At 50.5% G+C, this 20,363-nt stretch overlaps 1 protein-coding gene across 2 annotated transcripts in view; it reads right to left on the bottom strand.

Moving 5' to 3' along the window:
- The window catches only part of LGMN (legumain), a 31,697-nt gene extending 16,782 nt beyond the window's left edge, over nucleotides 1-14,915 (bottom strand). The window contains exons 1-2 of one of the 2 annotated variants that reach the window (XM_004584330.2): nucleotides 14,777-14,915; nucleotides 6,456-6,628 (exon numbers count right to left, since the gene is read on the bottom strand). In XM_004584330.2, coding sequence (XP_004584387.2) covers nucleotides 6,456-6,599 — 144 coding nt within the window. In that variant the 5' untranslated portion in view covers nucleotides 6,600-6,628; nucleotides 14,777-14,915. Of the gene's footprint in view, nucleotides 1-6,455; nucleotides 6,629-14,117; nucleotides 14,336-14,776 lie in introns of those variants that run through there. The other variant, XM_058655321.1, reaches the window with a different exon arrangement.
- Between the last annotated feature and the right edge of the window lie 5,448 nt (nucleotides 14,916-20,363).

Raw genomic sequence — 20,363 nt, 5'->3', positions numbered from 1 at the left:
CATCCCATATCAGCAGCAGTTCATGTCCTGGCTGCTCCACTTCCGATCTAGCTCCCTGCTAATGTGCCTGGGAAAGCAGCAGAGGATGACTCAAGACCTTAGACCCTTAAATTCATGTGGGAAACCCAGAAGAAGCTCCTGGCTTCAGACTGCCCTAGCCCTGGCTATTGTGGTCATTTGGGGAATGAACCAGTGAAAGAAGATCTCCTCTGTCTCTCCCTCTCTCTATTTCAAATAAATGAATGGTATTTTGAACTAACATGAATTAACCTCAGAAAGTATCACAGTAGAGCTGCTGTCTGGCACAGCAGTTGGGACCCCTGCATCTGCCATCAGAGGCCTTGGGTTCAAGCCTTAACTCTGCTTCTCATTCCAGTTTCCTGCTGCAGGCACTCTGGGAGGCAGCAGGTGAAGGCTCCCGCATCTGGGCGCCTGCCACTCACAGGGGCGATGAACTCCATGCTCCTGGCTTTGGCCTGGCCCAGCCTCAGCTATTACAGGCATTTGGGAAGTGACTCAGCAAATGAAAGAACATTTCTGTCTGTTTTTCTCTCTCTGCCTTTCAAGTGAATAAAATTCAATACAGTTTTAAAAATTGCTTAAGGACAATTACATTTCTTAAAAAAATAAACAAAACAAAATTCCACCCTAGAGCAGAGCTTGCCGGGAAAATGGACAGGACACGGTTGTGGCCTGCAGCTGTGCTTCCGCCCGCCCCCTCTCACCTCCATCACTGCGGTCTTTCTGTCTCTGCCATCCTTGACCTGGCCTTGCCTCTAAGCCGCAAAGTCTCCAGTTCACTACCTGGCTTTTTATAGGAAATAGCTGCAGTCCCCCAGTGTCAACCAAGAGGGTGGTGGTGAGGCTTGGTGCTGGCACACCGTATCACCAAGAGCAAGGGAAGGGGCCCTAGCACTCGGTGGGTTTCTGGCAAGCCCCTCTCTGCCCAGGACTAAGCCTCATTGCCATCCTCTCCTGAGGCTCTGTAAGGGGAAGAGAGCAGGTGTTGCTGGCTTAGCCTTTCACTCCCAGCACGTTTCCCTGTGCCCTCACCTGAACTGCTTCACCCTCCCCTGGGCTCCGTTCCATCCAGCTGGTACACCTTGCTAAAGGTCAGGGCCCTGGCCTTGTGCCAGGAGGTCACGAGCTTCCCTGAGTCAGGAATGGAAATCCCTTTGCTCTTGCCACGCACGAGTCTGCACCTAAACATGAGCAGATGATCAGCGCTGGTCAGGTAGACAGAGGGCAAAGTTCTCCCCTGGCTCCGGAAAGCAACCTGACCGAGACAGCCAAACAGAGACGAGACCCAGAAGGCTTCTTCTCTTTCTACAGGTGGTTGTTGTTGCTATTTTGGAAGCCTTATTTTAAAACAAAAAGCGGGGCCAGGACTGTGGCGTAACAGGCTAATCCTCTACCTGTGGCACTCGTACCCCATATGGGCACCAGTTTGTGTCCTGGCTGTTCTACTTCTGATCCAGCTCCCCGCTGATGACCTGGGAGAGCAGCAGAGGAAGCTCCTGGTTCTTGGCTTCAAACTGGCTCAGCTTTTTTTTTTTTTTTAAAGATTTATTTATTTATTTATTAACTGGAAAAGCAGATATGCAGACAGGAGGAGAGACAGAGAAGATCTTTTGTCCGCTGATTGACTCCCCAAGTGACCGCAACGGCTGGAGCTGAGCCAATCCAAAGCCAGGAGCCAGGAGCTCTTCCCGGTCTCCCACGCGGTTACAGGGTCCCAAAGCTTTGGCCCGTCCTCAACTGCTTTCCCAGGCCACAAGCAGGGAGCTGGATGGGAAGTGGAGCTGCCGGGATTAGAACCAGTGCCCATATGAGATCCCAGCGCATTCAAGGCGAAGACCCTAACCACTACGCTATCGTGCCGGGTCCAAACTGGCTCAACTTTGACAGTCACAGCCATCTGGGGGAAAGAACCAGTAGATGGAAAACCTCTCTCGCGTCCTCTTTCTCTCTGTAATGCTACTTTTCTAATAAAAATAAATAAATCTTAAAAAAATAAAATGCTTCCGATTCCTATGAATACACACTTTCTGGGAGGCAGCAGGTAACCTGGAGTTCCAGGCTCCTGGCTTTGGCCTGGCTTTTCAGGGCATTCGGAAAGCAAATCTGTGGAAGGAAGACCTTGCTATCTTGCTCTCTCTGCTGCTCTCCCTTTGAAACAGATAAAGATACATACATAAAACCATTTCTAAAACAAAAGGTGGAAAAGTAACACCCAGATCATATGACACCAAGTCATATGACTACAGAAGCGTGGTTATGGGTCTGGACTACAGAGTCACACTGCTGAGGCTCTCTCTGCGGTCCACACTTTGGTAGTTGGGTGACCCAGAAAGCCACGCAGTCTCTCCAAAAGGGATTACACAAGGGTAGGTGTTCAGTAGTTAAGACACCCACATGCTATGTCAGAGGGCTTGGGATCCTCATGGGAAAAGGCTCACCTTCAGAATGCCAGCACCCTGTCCCCCACCCTGGTCACCCAGCCAGACCCTCTTTGAGGTGGCCCCTGCCCCCGCCGGGCCCTAGGAAGTCCTGGCCTTGCGCTGCTGTAGCCCTCAGCCTTCCTGTACCCATCTGCCTCGCCCTTTCAGTCCCTCCTGCCCCTCCTGCCCCTCCTGTCCACAGCACATTTGCTGCCATTCTGCTCCTGAGTGCCATGCTGGCAGAGGCCAGAAAAAGCAGAGGTCCTGCCTACATCGTGCAGTGCAACCCCGTCCGCCAGCTCCAGCCAGAAATGGAAAACAGAGAAGCCCAATTTGGTGGGGACAAAACCTGGCCTAAATAAACACCCACCACAGAACACTCGAGGGAGCTTAGCAAAGATTTAACCACGCCTGGCAGGGTTAGCTTCCCTAAACAAGACTGTTGTGTTCGTGTAAACACAATATAAACCTCCTAAGTCCATCAGCTGAAAAACCTGTGTAGGTTCCACGGGAACATTTTCTCTCATGCTCATTCTGTGACTAGCCTCTGAGATTCAGGGAGCTCACTCTGCCTGCCAGCGAGTCAGGGTGACTCGGCACGGCACACCGGCCTGTCGCTGCACGGCCTGGTGCCACCGCCCCTCCTTCCTGGGGCCCAAGATTTCCATCTGTGGCCTCTTCCTCGGCCTGCCGTTGTTTCTACTGCAGTATCAGGCATTCTTCCCAGAGAAGCCAGCAGCACTTCATTTTAAAAAGAGGTTGTGAGGATCACGGTGTAAGTGGCTGACGCGTGGTGACGTTGGGCACCCCAATTTCTGAAGGCAGTTGCACACAGACGGCTGGCTGATGAGTCGGCAAGCTCACTACCTGCAATCTGCATTGAACAACAGCTTTCTGACTACCTGGTTCGATGGGGGAGAGAATGGAAGCTTAAGTGCCCCTTTTTGAATGGGTCAGGTCTGAAGTCAGGAAAGAGAATCATTTTGCTGGGGCTACAAATTTTATTATATTCTTTTTTATTATTACGTTTTAGAGCTAGCGAGAAAGTTTCAATCCACTCAATCACTCGCCAATGTCTGCAACATCCCTGAGCTGGGGTCAAGGGGCCCAAGCCAGGGGCCAAGAACTCAATCCAGGATGTAGCAACCCCCTCAGTGGGGCTGATCACAACGCTGTAGTCACACCAAACATCCTATTCGGTTAACACACACAAACCACCAGAGAAATGAGTCATTCAACGATGAACACATCTTAGGAGTGGGCAAGGATTTCATCTACCAACCTACCAGCATGAAAACCTGCCCCGTGGGAGACAGTGTGGCCCAGCTCTCACGGGCCAGGTAGCACTGCCCAGGTCAGGAGTGTAGATCAGACCCTGGTGCCATAAGCAGGAAACTGGATCAGAAGTGGAGCAGCTGGGACCTGAACCGGAGTCCAAATGGGATGTTGGCGCCACAGGTAGAAAGCTAGCTCACCACACCACGGAGCCAACTCCTCCTTTTTACTCTTAAAAAATGTGACCTCCAGAAAATTTATGACACACACAGGTCTCCAAGGAACAAGGCTGTTCTAGAGACATCCGCCTGGTCCCATCATGTGTCAGCTGGACCACAACAAGCAAATTACCAATCTGGTCCACGCATCCACCTAGTCATTTGTAAAGAGTAGGTAAGAACCATACCCACCATACACAACCTCCCCACGAGGGATGACACTTTGCCTGTGAAGAGTGCTCTGAGAGCCCAGCAAGGTCCAGCATCGTGGCAGAGCTGGTAGAGCTGCCTGTGACACCAGCATCCCATTGGGTGTTGGTCTGCATCCCGTCTGCTCCACTTGCGCCCCATCTCCCTAACAGGCTGGGAAAGGCAGCAAAGATGGCACAAGTGCTGGGAATCCTGCCCCCCTCGTGGGAGACCCAGATGAGGTTCCTGGCTTCAGCCTGACTCAGCCCTGGTCATAGTGACCACTTGAGGAGTGAACCAGCAGGTGGAAGACCTTTCTCTCTCCATCTCTTCCTCTGCATTGCTTTCAAATAAGTAAATCTTTAGAAGGATGACAGCCAACGCACAGGCGTGCACTGATACAAGCATCTCAGAATGAAAAGATGAAATGAATTTTTCAGACTCACAGCTTTACTGAGCTACAATTCACACACCATAAAAGCCAATCTTTTAAAACACATGATTCAGCGGTTTCTGGTTTATTCACCACATTGAGCGACATCACACCATTTCATTCCAGAACATTTCCACTACCTAAAAGAAACACCCAGAAAAACAAAACAAAACACCCAGAAAAACAAAACAAAAACACTTGCAGTCACTTTCCACCTTCTCTTCCTCCTGGCTCAGCAAATCACTCACTCACTTTTTACCTCTTTATTTGCTTATTTTGCAATTTCAATTAACTGGAATCAAAGCACGTGGGGTCTCTGTGCTGTGCTCCTTGTATCTGGCTTGTGTTTGAAACTTATCCATGTTTAAGCAGACGCCAATACTTCATTCTTTTTCACAGTCAAACGTCCCCTCATAGGAATTCACTGCTTTAGGGCCAGCACTGTGCTCCCACCAGTTCAACCACTGAGACATCACCATCCCACAGGGTGCTGGCTTCATTCTCGGCTGCCCACTTCTGACCCAGCTCCCCGTGAACAGCCTGATAAAAGCAGTGGAAGATGGCCCGAGTGCTTGGGCGTCTGCCACCCATATGGGAGACAAAAAAGAATCTCCTCCCGGCTCCTGGTTTTGACCTGGCTCAGCCCTGGTCATTGTGGCCATCTGGGGACAGAGGACTTCCCTGTAATTATAAGTTTCAAATAAATAAACAAATCTTTAAGAGAAAAAAAAAACACATTGCTTTGGGTTTATCTGCTCATCAACTAACAGACATTGGGTCGTCTCCAACCTGGGGCTGCCATGAACGAGGCTGCAATGAAGACTGCTGTGTGGGCCCAGCGCAATGGCTCAACTGGCTAAATCCTCACCGTGAATATGCTGGGATCTCATATCGGTACCAGTTCGTGTCCCAGTTGCTCCACTTCCCATCCTGCTTGTAGCCTGGGAAGCAGTTGAGGACGGCCCAAAGCCTTGGGCCCTGCACCAGCAAGGGAGACCAGAACAAAGCTCCTGGCTCCTGGCTTCAGACTGGCTCAGCTTCAGCCATTGTGACCAAATGGGGAACGAATCGTGAGTGGAAGATCTTTGTATTTTTGCTTCTCTATGTAAATCTAATGTGCCTTTCCAATTAAAAAAAAAAAAAAAAAAGCAAATCTTTAAAAAAGAAGAAGAAGAGATGAAGGCGGCTGTCAAGTTTCTGTGTGCTCAGGCATTTTTGCTGCTCCCAGGGGTGAAACTGCCATGCCTCAAGCTGCCCCAGAGCTAACCTTCCCAGGAAGCGCCACAGTGGCTCCCAAATGGCTGTGGCACCGTGTATTCCCACCAGGAGGCTGGACCTCCTCTGCATGCTCAGACATGGATTCTTTTCTCTCCAACTCCCAACAGGTAGAGATGGTTGGCAAAGCCAGGAAAGAAGGTGGAGGTGTGAGGAAAGCAGCTGGGCAGTGGTGTCTTCCGCAGAGCCCCAGGCTTCAGTCCCTGCTGGCCTCGGCTTGCCCCGTGGCCTTGGAAAAGTCCCCTCCTCAATATCCTTGTCGCTCAGCTGATGGTGTTAGCCCAGTGGGTGCAGACCAGGGAGCCTCTAGCACCATCTGCGGACCAGTGTAACAGGCGACGCTGCTGTGACCTGCAGGGTGCGCACCAAAGAAACTCCTCACCATCCGGCCATGCGTGGGACAGCCTCCACATTCAAGAATTACCAGGCTCAAGCATCGGCAGAGCATTGCACCCAACTACAGTGATCCTACAACTGCCAAAACTGGTCTCGAGTACACTCGTACCATTGTGAATTCCCCGCACCGGATGTGGGTGCGGCCTGTCCACATCCTCACCTGCACACGTGCTGCAGCCAGTCTAACAAGCGTGTGAGTGGCTTTCACACGGGGCGCGGTGTTCTCACCTGGTGCCTGTAGTTGTACCAGCCATTGGAGCCCGCGACAATCACCACCCAGTGCTTGCCACCATCCTCAGGATCATTCACGTCAACGGGAATGGCGGAAGTTCCCAGGACCACAGCGAGGAACGTAGCCACCTTCCAAATCATTCTGCACTTCGGCCTTCAACAGCAGAGGTCTGGAAGAGAAAAAAATGATCAGAACTATCACAGGCAACAGATCAAAAAGAGAAGAACACTTCACTGTGGGAAAGAACACGCTAAGAATAGCAACAGAGAAGACTTCTCCCTTAGCTCGGGGCCCACCCTCCCCACCCTCCCCACCCTCCCCACCCTTCCTATCCTCAACATGCTTCTACAGCCTCATCGCCACCACAGGTGGAAATAGACTAAAGAGTTTCCAGAAAGTTCTTTGGGCATCTCTAAGAACAACAGATCAAAAATGCACCTGCAAGAGTCATTGTATTGGAAAAATAGTCCAACACACACTGTAAACTGCAAGAAGAACCATACACATGAGTTGTGCAAAGAAAAGAGATGACAGGCCTAAAAACTTCACAGTACATGGGGAGTAGGACTAAAGGTGATTTTCTTCCTGCTATCAGTCTCTTCTCAAGATAGTTAATACATATTCCTTATAAAATAATGTCTGTAAGCGGCAATTTAAGTCGATGGCAGACTATCTGGAAAAGTTAAAACCAAACTTTTGTACCTGGGCTTGTACCACACCACAGTGTGCATCACAGTGTAATAGGCAGAACAATTATTTTCTTCCTTGGTTTACAGACAGGGAGGGTAGCAGACCAGCAAGTGACCTATCCAGTGGCAGAAAGTCAGTGGTGCCAGAGCCACACCCCACATCTTCTCAGCTCCCAGCAGCACTCTGTTTTCTGGTTACACATCTCAAGATCTCACTCTTTTTTTTTTTTTTTTAAGATTTATTCATTTTTATTGGAAAGCCAGATATACAGAGAGGAGGAGAGACAGAGAGGAAGATCTTCCATCCGATGGTTCACTCCCTAAGTGAGCCGCAACGGCCGGTACTCGCCGATCCGAAGCCGGGAACCAGGAACCTCTTCCAGGTCTCCCACGCGGGTGCAGGGTCCCAATGCATTGGGCCGTCCTTGACTGCTTTCCCAGGCCACAAGCAGGGAGCTGGATGGGAAGTGGAGCTGCCGGGATTAGAACCGGCGCCCATATGGGATCCTGTCGCATTCAAGGCGAGGACTTTAGCTTCTAGGCCATGCCGCCGGGCCCAAGATCTCACTCTTGATAAAATATGAGGGAATTTCAAAAAGTTCACAAAAAAAAGTGAATTAAAGGGGCATTTGGCAAGGCAGTGGCGTCACCCCTGGGGATGGTCACATCCCACAGCAGCAGAGTGCCTGCTTGAAGTCACTGACCCAGCATCCTGCTGTGACACACCCTGGGCAGCACCAGAAGATGGCTCAGACACTTGGGTTTCTGTGGCCCACTAAAGATCTAAACTGAGTGCCAGGTCCGGGCTTCAGCGTGGCCCAGCCCCAGCTCAGCAAGCATCTGAGACGCAAGTCCGTGGTCAGAGGGATCCCGTCTCTCAGCTCCTCCAAACAAATGAAAACGAAAATTAACGAAAAAAAAAAAAAGTACTTCTCATAAGGATCTTTTAAAGGATTTTTAAAATAACTACATTGGGAAGTCTTTGAAAAGTGCTTGGGGAAAAAATGCCTATTGTGGAGACCCAGAAGAAGCACCTGGCTCAGCTCCAGCTGTTGCCGGCCACCTGGGGAGTGAACCAGGGGACAGATCTTTCTCTCTGTCTCCTTGTGTGTATATGCCTTTCCAGTATAAATAAATAAAAAAATTTTTAAATGTCTATCATCAACTGGGTATCAGCTTCAAATTTTGTACCAAAAATAAATTTCTTTTTAAAAAATACATGAATTTACTTATTTGAAATTCAGAGTTATAGAAAAACAAGAGGGTAGAGACATTCCCTCCGCTGGTTCCCTCTCCAAATTTCCACAACAACCAGGGCGAGGCCAGGCCAAACCCAGAGCCAGGAGCTTTATCCAACTCTCCCAATGCATGATAGCAATCCCCACTATTTGGGCCATCTTCCGCTGCTTTTCCCAGAAAGCTGGAGCAAAAACAGGGCAGTCGGGACACAAACAGGCACCCACACCAGGTGTTGGCACAACAGGCAGCAGTTTATACTGGCCCCAATAAATTTATCTTTCCATTTCATTTTTCCATGAACTTTTTGAATGACCTGATACACACCTCTTTTTATACTTCAATGCCAACACTTTAGGTGAATTTTCGGAGTGCAAAGGGCAGGGAAGAGACAGAGTCCTGGCCATCCTACATGACTACATCACCCTCCCCTGTGTCCTAATAAGCTGCGCTAAGACCACAGGCTCAGTGGGAGAAGCAGCCAGAACAATGGCTCAGTGACAAGGGAAAACACCATCTTTGAGACTTGGTGGCTCAAAGCAGAAGGGATCCCGCAAGACTGACCTCCACCTCCAGCACCCCTGTGCAAGCCCGGGTGGCCACACTCATTCACCCAGCCTGGTCTCCTGAACACCTGCTTTCGCAGACAGCCAGGTGCTGCGTGTGGGCCCACACAGCGACGTGGACAAAGCCCCCCCCTCTCACAGAGCAAGCAGACAGTGGAGACAGGAGCCACCTTGAAGCCAAAGAAACCACACTCCAACATGCCGTCCCAAGCTCCATAATACAGTGCAGGAAAGGAAACAAGAAGCCCTGAATCTCTTGCCAACCAAGAACAGGGTCTCAGGGTGCAGCTCCCCCAAGGTAAGCATCACCCCAATCCCCAGGGCTGCCCTGTGAGGGTGCAGACCCTGATTCAGCAGGCCTGGGCTGGAAACTCAGGCTGCTTTTTTTTTTTTTTTTAATTCATTTATTTCTTTGAAAGTTTGGTTAGTTACAGAGAAGGAGAAACAGAGCGAGATCTTCCATCCACTGTTTCATTCCCCCAGAATGGCAGCAACCACCAAAGCTGGGTGGAGCCAGACCAACCAAAAGCCTGGAACTTCATCTGGGTCTCCAAGGTCATCCTCTGCTGTTTTCCCAGGTGCCTTAGCAGGGAGCAGCCAGGATATAAATCAGTGCTCATATGGATGGTGACGTCTACTTAGCCTGCTGATCCACAATGATGGGCCCCTAAGGCTGCCTAATAGGTCCCCAGTGACAAGGCCGGCCTCTGGCCACACTTGGATGCAGACACCCGACAGTGGCTGCAATCCATCTCCGGCAGCAGCCAGCGTCCTGGCCAGGACAGGATGTCTCCTACTCAAAGACTAATCATTGATTTGCAAACCTGAATCAAGTGGAATTTCAAGTTTCTTTTCCTCCAACACTAGGTTTGTGGGTGGGTAACTATTGTAAGGTGAGTCCAGGCCTGCTTTTGTTGGTCCCAGGAGCCCCCCTGCAACCCCTCAGGGAGGCATGGCGGTGCTCCCAGGGGTGAACCAACACTGACTCTGAGCTCACGCAGCAGGCTCCTGGGCAAAACCCCACCTCCCTGGGGAGTCCTCCCCCAGGGAAGGGGTCAGCGAACTTGCCCCAAAAGAGTGGACAATTACAGATAATTCCAGCTCTGTAGGCCAGGCCATCCCCACTACAACTACTGAAACTTTGCCACTGCATGTCCAGAACAGATGAGCACAGGTGGATGGGGCTACATTCCAGTGATTCCCTGTCTACAGAGACAGGTGCTCTGCCTGGTCCACGAACTCACACCACAGGTACCACCTGGCTGGTTTCCTAACCTCTCAGCATCAGTCAATACGCTTCTGATTTGCATGCCTGTCTTTACTGAATTCGCCTCAAGTATCTGAGACCCCAAAAGACTCATTGTTCTGAGAGCACTGGGGCATGACTTCTATTTAGGGTCAGGAGAGAGCAAATAAAATGCTAGAATCAAATGACTGACCAGGGGATGGGCATTTGGCACAGCAGCTAACCGTGCACACTGGAGTGCACAGTTCGAGTCCCCACTCCACTCCTAGTTTTAGTTTCCACTAATGCTCACACTGGGTGGCAGCACGGGAGACCTGGTTCGGGTTCTTAGTTCCTGGTTTCAACCTAGCTCAGCCCCTGGATTTTGCAGGTATTGGGGGGGAATGAATTAACAGATCCTCCCTCTCCCATACCTGTCAAATAAATACAAATAAGTAGGAATCTGCCTTTCAAACAAACTAATTTTAAAAAAAATGCTTCTGAGAAGGTGTTGGAGGTTCTGTAACCACAGGCCCTGTGTTTCCCAGACCAGGTGGCACCCACAGAGCAGATCAACGCTTCCTCCAGCACAGGGTGCACAGGTGCTCCTCCTACTCTGCTCTCTTGAGGCAGCAGTAAGCTTCGTATATGAAGACTCTTGTCTGCCCATCAACAGCAATCCATGGAGAAGTGGTGGCAAATTTCCCCAGCCTCCAATGACAAGTCTTCATGTTCCCACTGTGACCCAGCTCAGGAAACCCAGTTGTACTTTTTACCAGTAAGTCACCCACTTGACTTTAAGAAATGAACCAGCAGGTGAGGTTTAAAACGTTTAGGAGGTTTAGAAAGCGGTGACCATACTAGATAAATCGTCAGCAGCAACAAAAGCAAAAAGGCCAAGGTCACATCACAAAACCACACAAGCAGCATGGTCAAGTTCAAACCCAGGTCTGACACCTCACCCACTCTCCAACATAACCTCTGTCAGCCCGCTTCACTACCAGCTCTGGGGCAGACCACAGGAAGCCACCATGGCAACGCAGAGCAGCTAACTTACACAGCAGCACCTGCAAAGCCCGAAGGTGTTGCTCCTCTCAGCTCTCTGGGGCTTAGAACGAAATCATAGGACACGTGGTGTCTGGCTGACAGCAAGCCAGAGGAACAAAGACAGTGACAAGGGCTGCCTCCTTGACCAAACATTAGTCAGGCTCCCCTGAACTCCTTTCTTGATGAAGCCTTCCTGAGCCAAGCAATAGACAGAACCAAACATATGGCACCTTGGCACAGGAACCCCACTGACCCCAGCTCCTTGTCCATGGGCTATATATTTCCTGAGGCCCTGCTCTACTAGGAGGTTGAGCTGAGTTCTATATGGCATTCTCTCCCCTACTGTAGTAGCCACAAAAAAGTCTGCCTCTCTGTTCTTAAGACACAGCTACTTAGTTCAGGGAAAACTGCCCGCCTGTGAGATAAGAGGATGGTCCTAAATTATTAAGGGCTGCTTCGGTTCTCAAACCCTCCGGTTGTTTTCGCTGAAGGCACAGGATTAAAACCGAACCCAATGAGATGGGATCTCAAACAACGTATTTGAATCAGGTTAGTTTACCTTTTTGCTTTCCCACAGGAAAAATCTGTGATTCACTGGCAATCTAGAGTGTAAGCTTCAAGTTTATTCAATTTTGTTTGGCAAGAGTTATTTGACTTAACTTTTATAGCTACTGTCAATTCTTAGACTAAATTTCTTGCTTTAAATTTTGCTTCAAGGAGTTTAAGAGCAGACAGCAGACGACAGGCGGTCGAAGACCTGCATGAAACACCTGGTACCTATCACCCAAACCACCAGCTGTTAGTTTTTCCCACAAGCCCAAGACACGGGACACAGCCAATGAGCCACACGAGAGGCCTTTATTTCAGCCAGGGAGGTAGCACGGGGTAGAGAGAAAGTGAGAGCAGAGAGACAGTTAAAGAACAGGGCAGAGGATAAGAAGAGCTCAGAGAGACAGAGAGAGCAGGAGGACAGAACAAAGGGCAGAGGCATCTTGTACGCACTCAGGGTAGGAGAGAAGGAGTGTGGAAGTCAGGGACTGGCAGGTGCGCTGCGGGTGGACACCAGGAATACAGGCCTCAAGGGATTGTTGGAGGGCACAGTTTAAACCTGAAGATCACTAAGCTTGATTAGGCAAGTGGGCTTTGAGGGGGCTGAAAACTAGGAGGTTTACGGTAGTGCTGGGTAACCAGGTATTCAAGGGGCCTGAGACCTAGGAGATTTAAGACAGTCCTGGTTCTAGGTGGCACTGAGTCCAGCAAGGTGGGGTCAGTCTTGGGGTCACAGTTTGAGTCACTCTTTACACCACTATTTTATAAATCTGTTAAGTATTTTTCCCCATGAAGTATTTTTTTTTGACTTTTTTTTTTATTAATTATTATGCTTTATGTGACAGTTTCATAGGCTCTGGGAATCCTCCCCATGAAGTATTACAGATGCCATCCCCACTCCCTCCGCAGATCACAAGGTTACCACTACCCTAAAATAGCATGTACTTCTAATTTATTGTGCTTCGAGATACATATCTGCTCTATTATCACTCCCTTACTAAAAGACATTTAAGCAGCTTCCAACTGTTTAACCATTAAGCGATCCCTATTTTTTGGTGGCCACATCTTCTTGGCTATACCTACATCAATAACGAGTAATCTCATTTTCCCCACACACCTCTCATCTGACAGCCTCAAACTTTACAATGCCTAATCGGATGCATATAAACCAATGCAATCATGGTCACGGTGAACCTTTCCCTAGATCACAAGTAAGTTGAGTCATATCAGCTGCCTATCTAATCAGTCACAGTTCAATATCCTCAATACATGTGACATCTTCGCCACCATCAACTGGGGCTCCCAGTCTGCAAGCCAACGTCTGCAGTTCAAAGGGGAAACAGAGGAGGGGCCCTGGACATCTCTTCAAAAGATGCCTGTGCATCAGACCACTCAAAGGAGAGTCCGCTCACTTCAATACACAGGTGCGCGCAGCACAGCAGCATCTTGCTCAGTGCTGACCTGTAAGATCAGAGACATTCCAACCACTGCACGACATCAGAGCATCCTAGCACTGACGTTACTCACCTGCTTGGGGCGATGCCAGAACAGCCCTTCTGCACTGCCAATCATACGATACAGCACAGCTACACAGAGTGCTTAGTACTTCATTGTGATAACAAGATACTGCGTTATTGGTTAACGTTCTTCAAAAAGTTTGTAAGAAAACACGTATTATGAAAATACGCATGAATCAGAAAACATTGTTGGAACCAAAATAAAATCTATCATCTACCTACCGATATCTATCTATCGATTGTAGGGAGGCCTCCCCCAGTGAGCGGCCACAACTGCTGCAAACCCAGACGGAGTTCCACACTTCTGCCTTCACTGGCTTCAGCCAGGCCCAGCCCCAGTCGTTGTGGGGTGTCACTGCGGGACTGAACTTGTAGATGGAGCATCAATCTTTATCTCCCCGCCTTTCCTCCTCTCTCTCTCACTCTGCCTTTTAAAGAAACAACTCTTTACAACAGAAACTGTTAATGCATCTCAGTCGTTCAGCTCATGATTATTTTTACGGAATCACGCTAAGCACGGGGTGTTATAAACTTCCTCCCCTTTCCCTCCAAAACCCTTCCGGGGAGTCCTCGCACACCTCCCTGTGTGTACAGTGTGGCACCCCCACGCTGGGACGACTAGCCGAGACACAGACCACAGGAGATGCAGTTTTCTCCCACATGAGCACAGAAGGCCCTGCAGCACACACGTCCGAACCCCCACTGTGCCATGTTTCCAACACAGCTCTCCCCTTCCTCACCTCCTCCTGCCCATCCCTCCACCCTCTCCTTTCCATGCCAAGCCCTGCCGCCTCCCACAAGGCAGGCTGCATGCTCTCCCTGGACACACCTGTGCTCCTGCCCCTCGCACACTCGAATCGTCTCCCAGAAACCGGCCACTCAGGAAGCTTATCAAGCCTTCGGACGCGCAGTCCCGGGCTCGAGGGCCACCAGCAGCAGCAGACTGCCCAGTTCCAAGCCCCGGGCACTCCTTTACCCCCTCCACACTGGCAGCACGTGACCCACAGTTCCAGATTCCACCACGCTGGGCACGGGATCAGCGAGGGGGCCAGGCGGCGGCCACTCTCGGCCGAGTTTCACTTCGGCGATTGCGGGTGGTCTCGAAACTCGCCGGCTCCGGGAAGCCCGGCTCCGCCCTGGCGCGCCAAGATATTCCGGGTATTTCAGCAGGGAGTATTTCTGTGGTTGTGGTCCACAGCCAGTTCCCTCAACCCTTCACGAACCGGCACATCTCAGACCGCACACCCCGTCGCCTCAGGTGCCTCCGTTTGTTCCTCCGGGAGGAGGAGCGCGCCCAGCGAGCCCTCCTCGCCCACCGCCGCCGACGGGAGGTCGGGCTGAGGCAGCAGGGTTTCCCTGGGGTTTCATCGTTTCCCGAAATCCAAACCCTCCCACCCCCGACCGCGGGGCACTCAGAAAGTCTCTGAGGGAACGTTAAACCCCAGCTCAGACAGCCGGCCCCGAGCGCCTCGCCGGGCCCGCGGTTACCTGCTGCGCCCCGCGCGGAGACGGCGTCCCAGGCCGTGGCAGCACCGTGGGAACTGCGGCCAGCGCGCAGCCGCAAGCTCGCCGCCGCTGACGTCCGCCCCGCTGTGATTGCGGCGTCTAGAGCCCACTGCGCCTCGGTGATTGGTCGAACCTCGGGGAGGGGCTTCACCGAAAACCAACGGGAGGCGAGGACGAGTCCCGCCCACCCATCCACAGGGACACTAGAAGTCCCAGCGTGCAGCGCAGGGGCTGCTGGGATCTGGAGCGATGTGTGCTGGTGGATCTCCGGCTTGGGGTTCTCACATAGGGGAGAGAGGGGGCAGCGGAGATTCCAGAAGTGTCCACGAAAGATTCATACTAGCCCAGTGGTTTCCAAATTTGCACATTGGACTCACGGTAGGGAAACCTACGGGCTCCCCAGGGTCACCCCACAGAGCGTGGTGCTTTCCCGAGTCTACGTGTGGCCTGGGTTTGGGATCTTCAACCGCAGGAGGGAGGTTCAATTAGTTTTCCCAAGAACACACTCATTTCAAGTGGCCGGAGCTGGCGCCTGGTCAGTCTGAGCTCTTAATCCCCAAACAATACTGTTTCTTAAGTGTTTGCTCTGGTTACATCACTGGGAACAGGCCGGAAAGTAAGATCCTGTACGCGTGCAATGGGGTTGGACGGAAGAAGCATGAACATGCCGGGTGGAATCAAGCACCAAAGTTGGGGCTGTACCCATGGGTTGTCCAAGAATGACCTGTTGCCACAGGGTTAGCACACCGCTCTTCTGGCTGCTGAGCATCCCAGTGAGGAAGACCAAAGTCTTGGGAAGCACCTGTGCTCCTGGGGCACAAGGTTTAGGCAGTGCTGAGCCAACGGAAGCAGGAGAAGCAGGGAGGGGTGGACAGCTCAACAGGCCTGGGTGGGGCTGGGGAGAATGGCACCGGTGAAAAGAAGTGGGCAGGCTACTGTGGACATGGGGAACTTCCCTCCAAAGGCCCCGGAAGACCGCTCATGAGATAAGACAGCTGGGACTCTTGCTGCCACTCTCCCACATAAAGGTTAGTGAGCCTCAAGCGAGATATAAGTGATGCCATGAAGTGTAGCAGATAACAGGGCCACCACCCGTTACAGCATCAAGCACCCTTTCATTGTGACTTTTTTTTTTAATGGATCTGGAGATTAGGGGAGAGATTAAGACAATAAAGCAGTGACAGCTGGAAGGAGCTTGAACCCTATTGATTCAGTCCAGAGCAGGATTTCGCCACTTTAGCACTGTAGATGATTGGGGTGATTAGTCAGGTCAGGGAGCGCTGCCTGCGTGTTGTAACCCTCCAGATACTCCAAGCTGGGCTCTTAGAAAGCCAGTCCACACACAAACCAATGAAACCACAGAGCTGGGCATGGTGGCACAGCATTGAAGCCACTGCTTGCCATGTGAGTGCTCCAGTTCTGATCCTGCTCCCTGCTAATGTGCCTGGGGATACAACAGAGGATGGCCCAAGTGCTGGGGCCACTGTCACCCATGTGGGGAACCTGAATTGGGTTCCAGGCTCCAAGCCTTCAGCCCAGCCTGGCCACTGTGGCCATTTAGGAAGTAAATTAGCTAACAGGAGCTCTCTCAAGCTCTCTCTTTCACTCTACATTTCTCTGTCACTCTGCCTTTCAAATAAATACGTTTCTTTATTTAAAAAAAAAAAAAGATTGACTTGTTTTCATTGAAGGGCAGATTTACAGAGAGAAAGATCTTTCATCTATTGGTTCACTTCCAAGTGGCTGCAACAGCTGGAGCTGAGCCAATCCAAAGCCAGGAGTCAGGAGCTTCCTCTGGGTCTTTCACATGGGTGCAAAGTCCCAAGGCTTTTGGCTATGCTCTGCACTCCAAGATCATAAGCAGGGAACTGGAAGGGAAGTGGAGCATCCAGGAAATTAACCTGTAGGGGTCCCCAGCACTTGAAATTAGCCAGTTGAGCCATTGTGCTAGGCCCAGATTTGGTATTCTTGAAACTCCTCTAGATGGGTTCCAATGTGAAGACAGTTTGGAAACCAATAGACTGCTTTGGTCCTTCAGTAGATGCTTCTAGAATCACGTAGCCTCCTAATCCCATGTGGTGTGCCAGAACCACTACTCTAGCCCATTGCACAAGATCAAAACTGCCCTGACGTTGTCAAAAGTCCCTTGGGGAAAGGACAGAAGGTATAGCACATGTCACATTGAGAAAGAGGGCTTGACTCATTCATTCATTCATTCTGTGTGATGTGATGCTGAAAGCCTCACAGCCTAGAGCCAGACTGCCTAGGTTTAAATGCCAGCTCTGGTTGCGGTGCAATGAGTTAAGCCACTATTTGCGCATTCACATCACCAGCACCCCGCATCACAGTGCTGGCTCAGGTGGCACCTTGGACCATTGCCCACCTCTCTGTCCTTTGGGTTCTACATGTAGAGGGTAGGGAAGGATGGCCGTAGTGCTGTGTGGTAAGGATTTCCCAGGAAAAGATGAAGGTGACCTCGATTCTTGACTCACAGAAGAATTCTTATGCATACAATTCCATTGAGCAAAGAGAAATGTATTCAAGTGGAAGCTTTCTGCCACCACAGGAGGAGGGATTTTAGGAAAGTCCTAAGAAAATGGTGGAAGTGATGCCTTTCAGCCACAATTTGTATAAGCAGAACAATGACCAACCATAGGGCAGGGACAAATCCCATCCAAAGCGCACAACTTTAGTCCTGCCTAGCTTGGTCTTGGTAGAACAGAAACCACCCGGAGGTTGTGACGGTGCCTTCTTTCCAATCTCCTGGGAAGCCAAAAGCTCCAAAGGGTGAGGAGGCACTTTTATCTTGCTGAAAGTACTCTCTGAGCAGAAGCAAGCATCTTTTGCCCTTTGTTAAAGAGATTCTCCCTTCTCCCATTCCAACAGAGGGGCAACCTTGACGACCCATTAGCTCATCTGTCTCCACTGTTCTTCACGGGGTGATTGTGAAAAGGAGCATGCTGTGATGTGATCACGTCCCTGAAATTCATGGGTTGGAAATTCTGTCCCCAGCAGCACAGCGTTGTGATGTGAGGCCTCAGAGATGATGAGGGCCTGGGGGCTGAGCTGTCATGAGTGGACAGCGGCTGGTATCACCGGAGTGGAACAGTTACCCCGTGAGCAGGTCCCTGAAGAAGGCTGCCACCCACCTCTCTCGCTTTCACTCTGGTCCTGGCTGCTGCTGTAGTGTCTAGCACTGTGTGAGTGTCCACCAGGTTATGAGGAAGCCAGAAGGTGCCCAGTACGTGCAGGTACCTGCGCTTGACTTTCCCAGCTTCCAGAACCATGAGTCACATAAACTGTTTACACATAGCCCAATCTGCATTCTGTCGTGGCAGCTCAGAATGGATGAAGACGACACATCACAGCAAAGCTTAAGACGCAGTCTGGGTGTGAAGCAGCATAAGTGACAGGAACCACCCTGAGTCTTCAGGGTCCTCTGCCCCTGCACAGGTAAGTGACTGCAAAGGTTTGAGCGTTTCCGCCAAAAGTTCCCAGGTAGGCCCCTGAATCCTCAGTGCAGAGGGGCTGACAGTGGTGGGAGCCACCAAGAGGTGTTGGGGTCGGCGAGGCTCCAGCCGATCGAAGGGACTCATGCCACCCTGGCAAGAATGAGCTCGTTCCTGGGAGAAGATTGGTCACCAGAGAGCAGCTTTGTCTTGCTCCCTGTCTGGCCTTGTGATTCCTACTGCCCTTCTACCAGGTCAGGATCAAAGAAAATGCTGGTGCCATGCTTCTTGACTTCTCAAACTCCTGCAGAACCAACAGTCAGACAGACAAACAAAAGCCTCTAGTCCCAGCTGACCCACTTCCCATCTAGCTCCCTGCTAATGGCCTGGGAAAGCAGCTTAAAATGCCCAAGTGCTTGGGATCCTACAGCCATGTGGGAGACCCAGTAGAGACTCCTGGTTTCTGGCTTCTGATCAACGCAGCTCTGGCCATTGTTGCCTTTTAGGGAGTGAACCAGAGGATAGAAGATCTCGCTCTGTATCTCTCCTTCTTTCTGTAGATCTGCCTTTCAAATAAAAATTAATAAATCTTAAAAAAAAATCTTTACTTACTGATTTGAAAAAGCAGAACCACACAGACAATGACTGAGAGACAGAGATTTCCATCCCACTGGTTCATTCCCCAGATGGCTGGAGAACCAGGAGCCCCCAGCTGGGTCTCCCCCATGGGTGGCAGGGCCTCCTCAGTCCTTGAGCCATGGCTGGCTGCCTTCCGGGTACTTCACCAGGAAACTGCACTTAGTGAGGGAGAGGTGGGGTTCCATGCTAGACACTGCTATGCATGATGCAGGTCTCCTCAGTAGTGGAGCCTACAACTCCCCTCCCTTGAACCTCTGATCTCTATGACGAAGCATCCCATGCTCACACAAGTAGTAGAGCCTGGCCAGCATCCACAAGTCCCCCGTGGCCTCCTCCTGGGGATATGTTTTTTCAGTGTCTTGCACCCTACCTTCCCTTGGACATTTAGTTCTACAGCTTTTTTTTTTTTTTTTTTTTTTTTTTGTCCCCAAGCCCTTTTCTTATCAAGTGCTATGTATTCCTTATCTTCATTTTCTTTAATTTCTTTTTTTATTGTCTCTATTTTTTAAGCTTTGTTTATTTTCATTGGAAAAGCAGACTTTACAGAGACAGAGAGAAAGATCTTCCATCTGCTGGATCACTCTCCAAATGGCTACAACAGCCAGAACTGAGCTGATCTGAAGCCAGGAGCCAGGAGCTTCCTTTGGTCTCCCACACAGGCACAGGATCCCAAGGCTTTGAGCCGTCCTCGACTGCTTTCCCAGGCTGCAAGCAGGGAGCTGGATGGGAAGTGGCACAGACAGGACATGAACTGGAACTCACATGGGTTCCTGGCACTTGGAGACAGGATTAGCTGGTTGAGCCATCATACCTTCCCCTCTTTTTGAAATTTGTCATTTGGACCATCAAAATCATGTAGTCCAGCACTGCTTCCATGCACACTGCTGTGCAAGCATTCCTGCTGTTTCTGGTGACAACTTGTCACCAGAAGCGTTGTGTAACTGCCTGTCCTCACGACCTCATCTCTTGCCACCTCACGCACTCCTGACTTTGCAGCTGTGGTTCCCTATTCTGAGAATTCCCTTCCTCTTGCTGACCCCTTCTCCTCAGAGCTGTCCTGAGCCCCTCGGCCGGGGACAGCAGAGAGACCTGAGCTACCTGCCAGCCTCCCCCTGGCGTGTTCCTCTCCTGTTGGTGACTTTCCTGACTTGCGACTAAGTTGTTAAGAGTCTGAAGGCTGCGGCCTAAGCTATCTCATTTAATCCTATGCCGTCAGTGCCTCAAACAGTGGCCATTATGTACCATGACACTTCAAGGGTGTATGGGAAATGGCATTAAAATACAGCTAGTTTGGTTCAAACTAGCCCAGACTATTGTCAAAGAAGAAAAGTATTCAACATCCCATTCTTATGTACCTTGCTTCTTTTAAGCAACATCAGCTCTGTGACAGTCTTGCATTTGATGTTTATAGAAATAGTTCATCCTTGTAATATCAATGAATTTTGCATACAGTGATGATTCTTCGTTCTAGTACAGGCAAA

The sequence above is a fragment of the Ochotona princeps genome, chromosome 26 (genome assembly GCF_030435755.1).
Source record: "Ochotona princeps isolate mOchPri1 chromosome 26, mOchPri1.hap1, whole genome shotgun sequence".
In the NCBI taxonomy this organism is placed as follows: domain Eukaryota; kingdom Metazoa; phylum Chordata; class Mammalia; order Lagomorpha; family Ochotonidae; genus Ochotona; species Ochotona princeps.
This window is presented reverse-complemented; position numbering and strand designations above follow the sequence as displayed.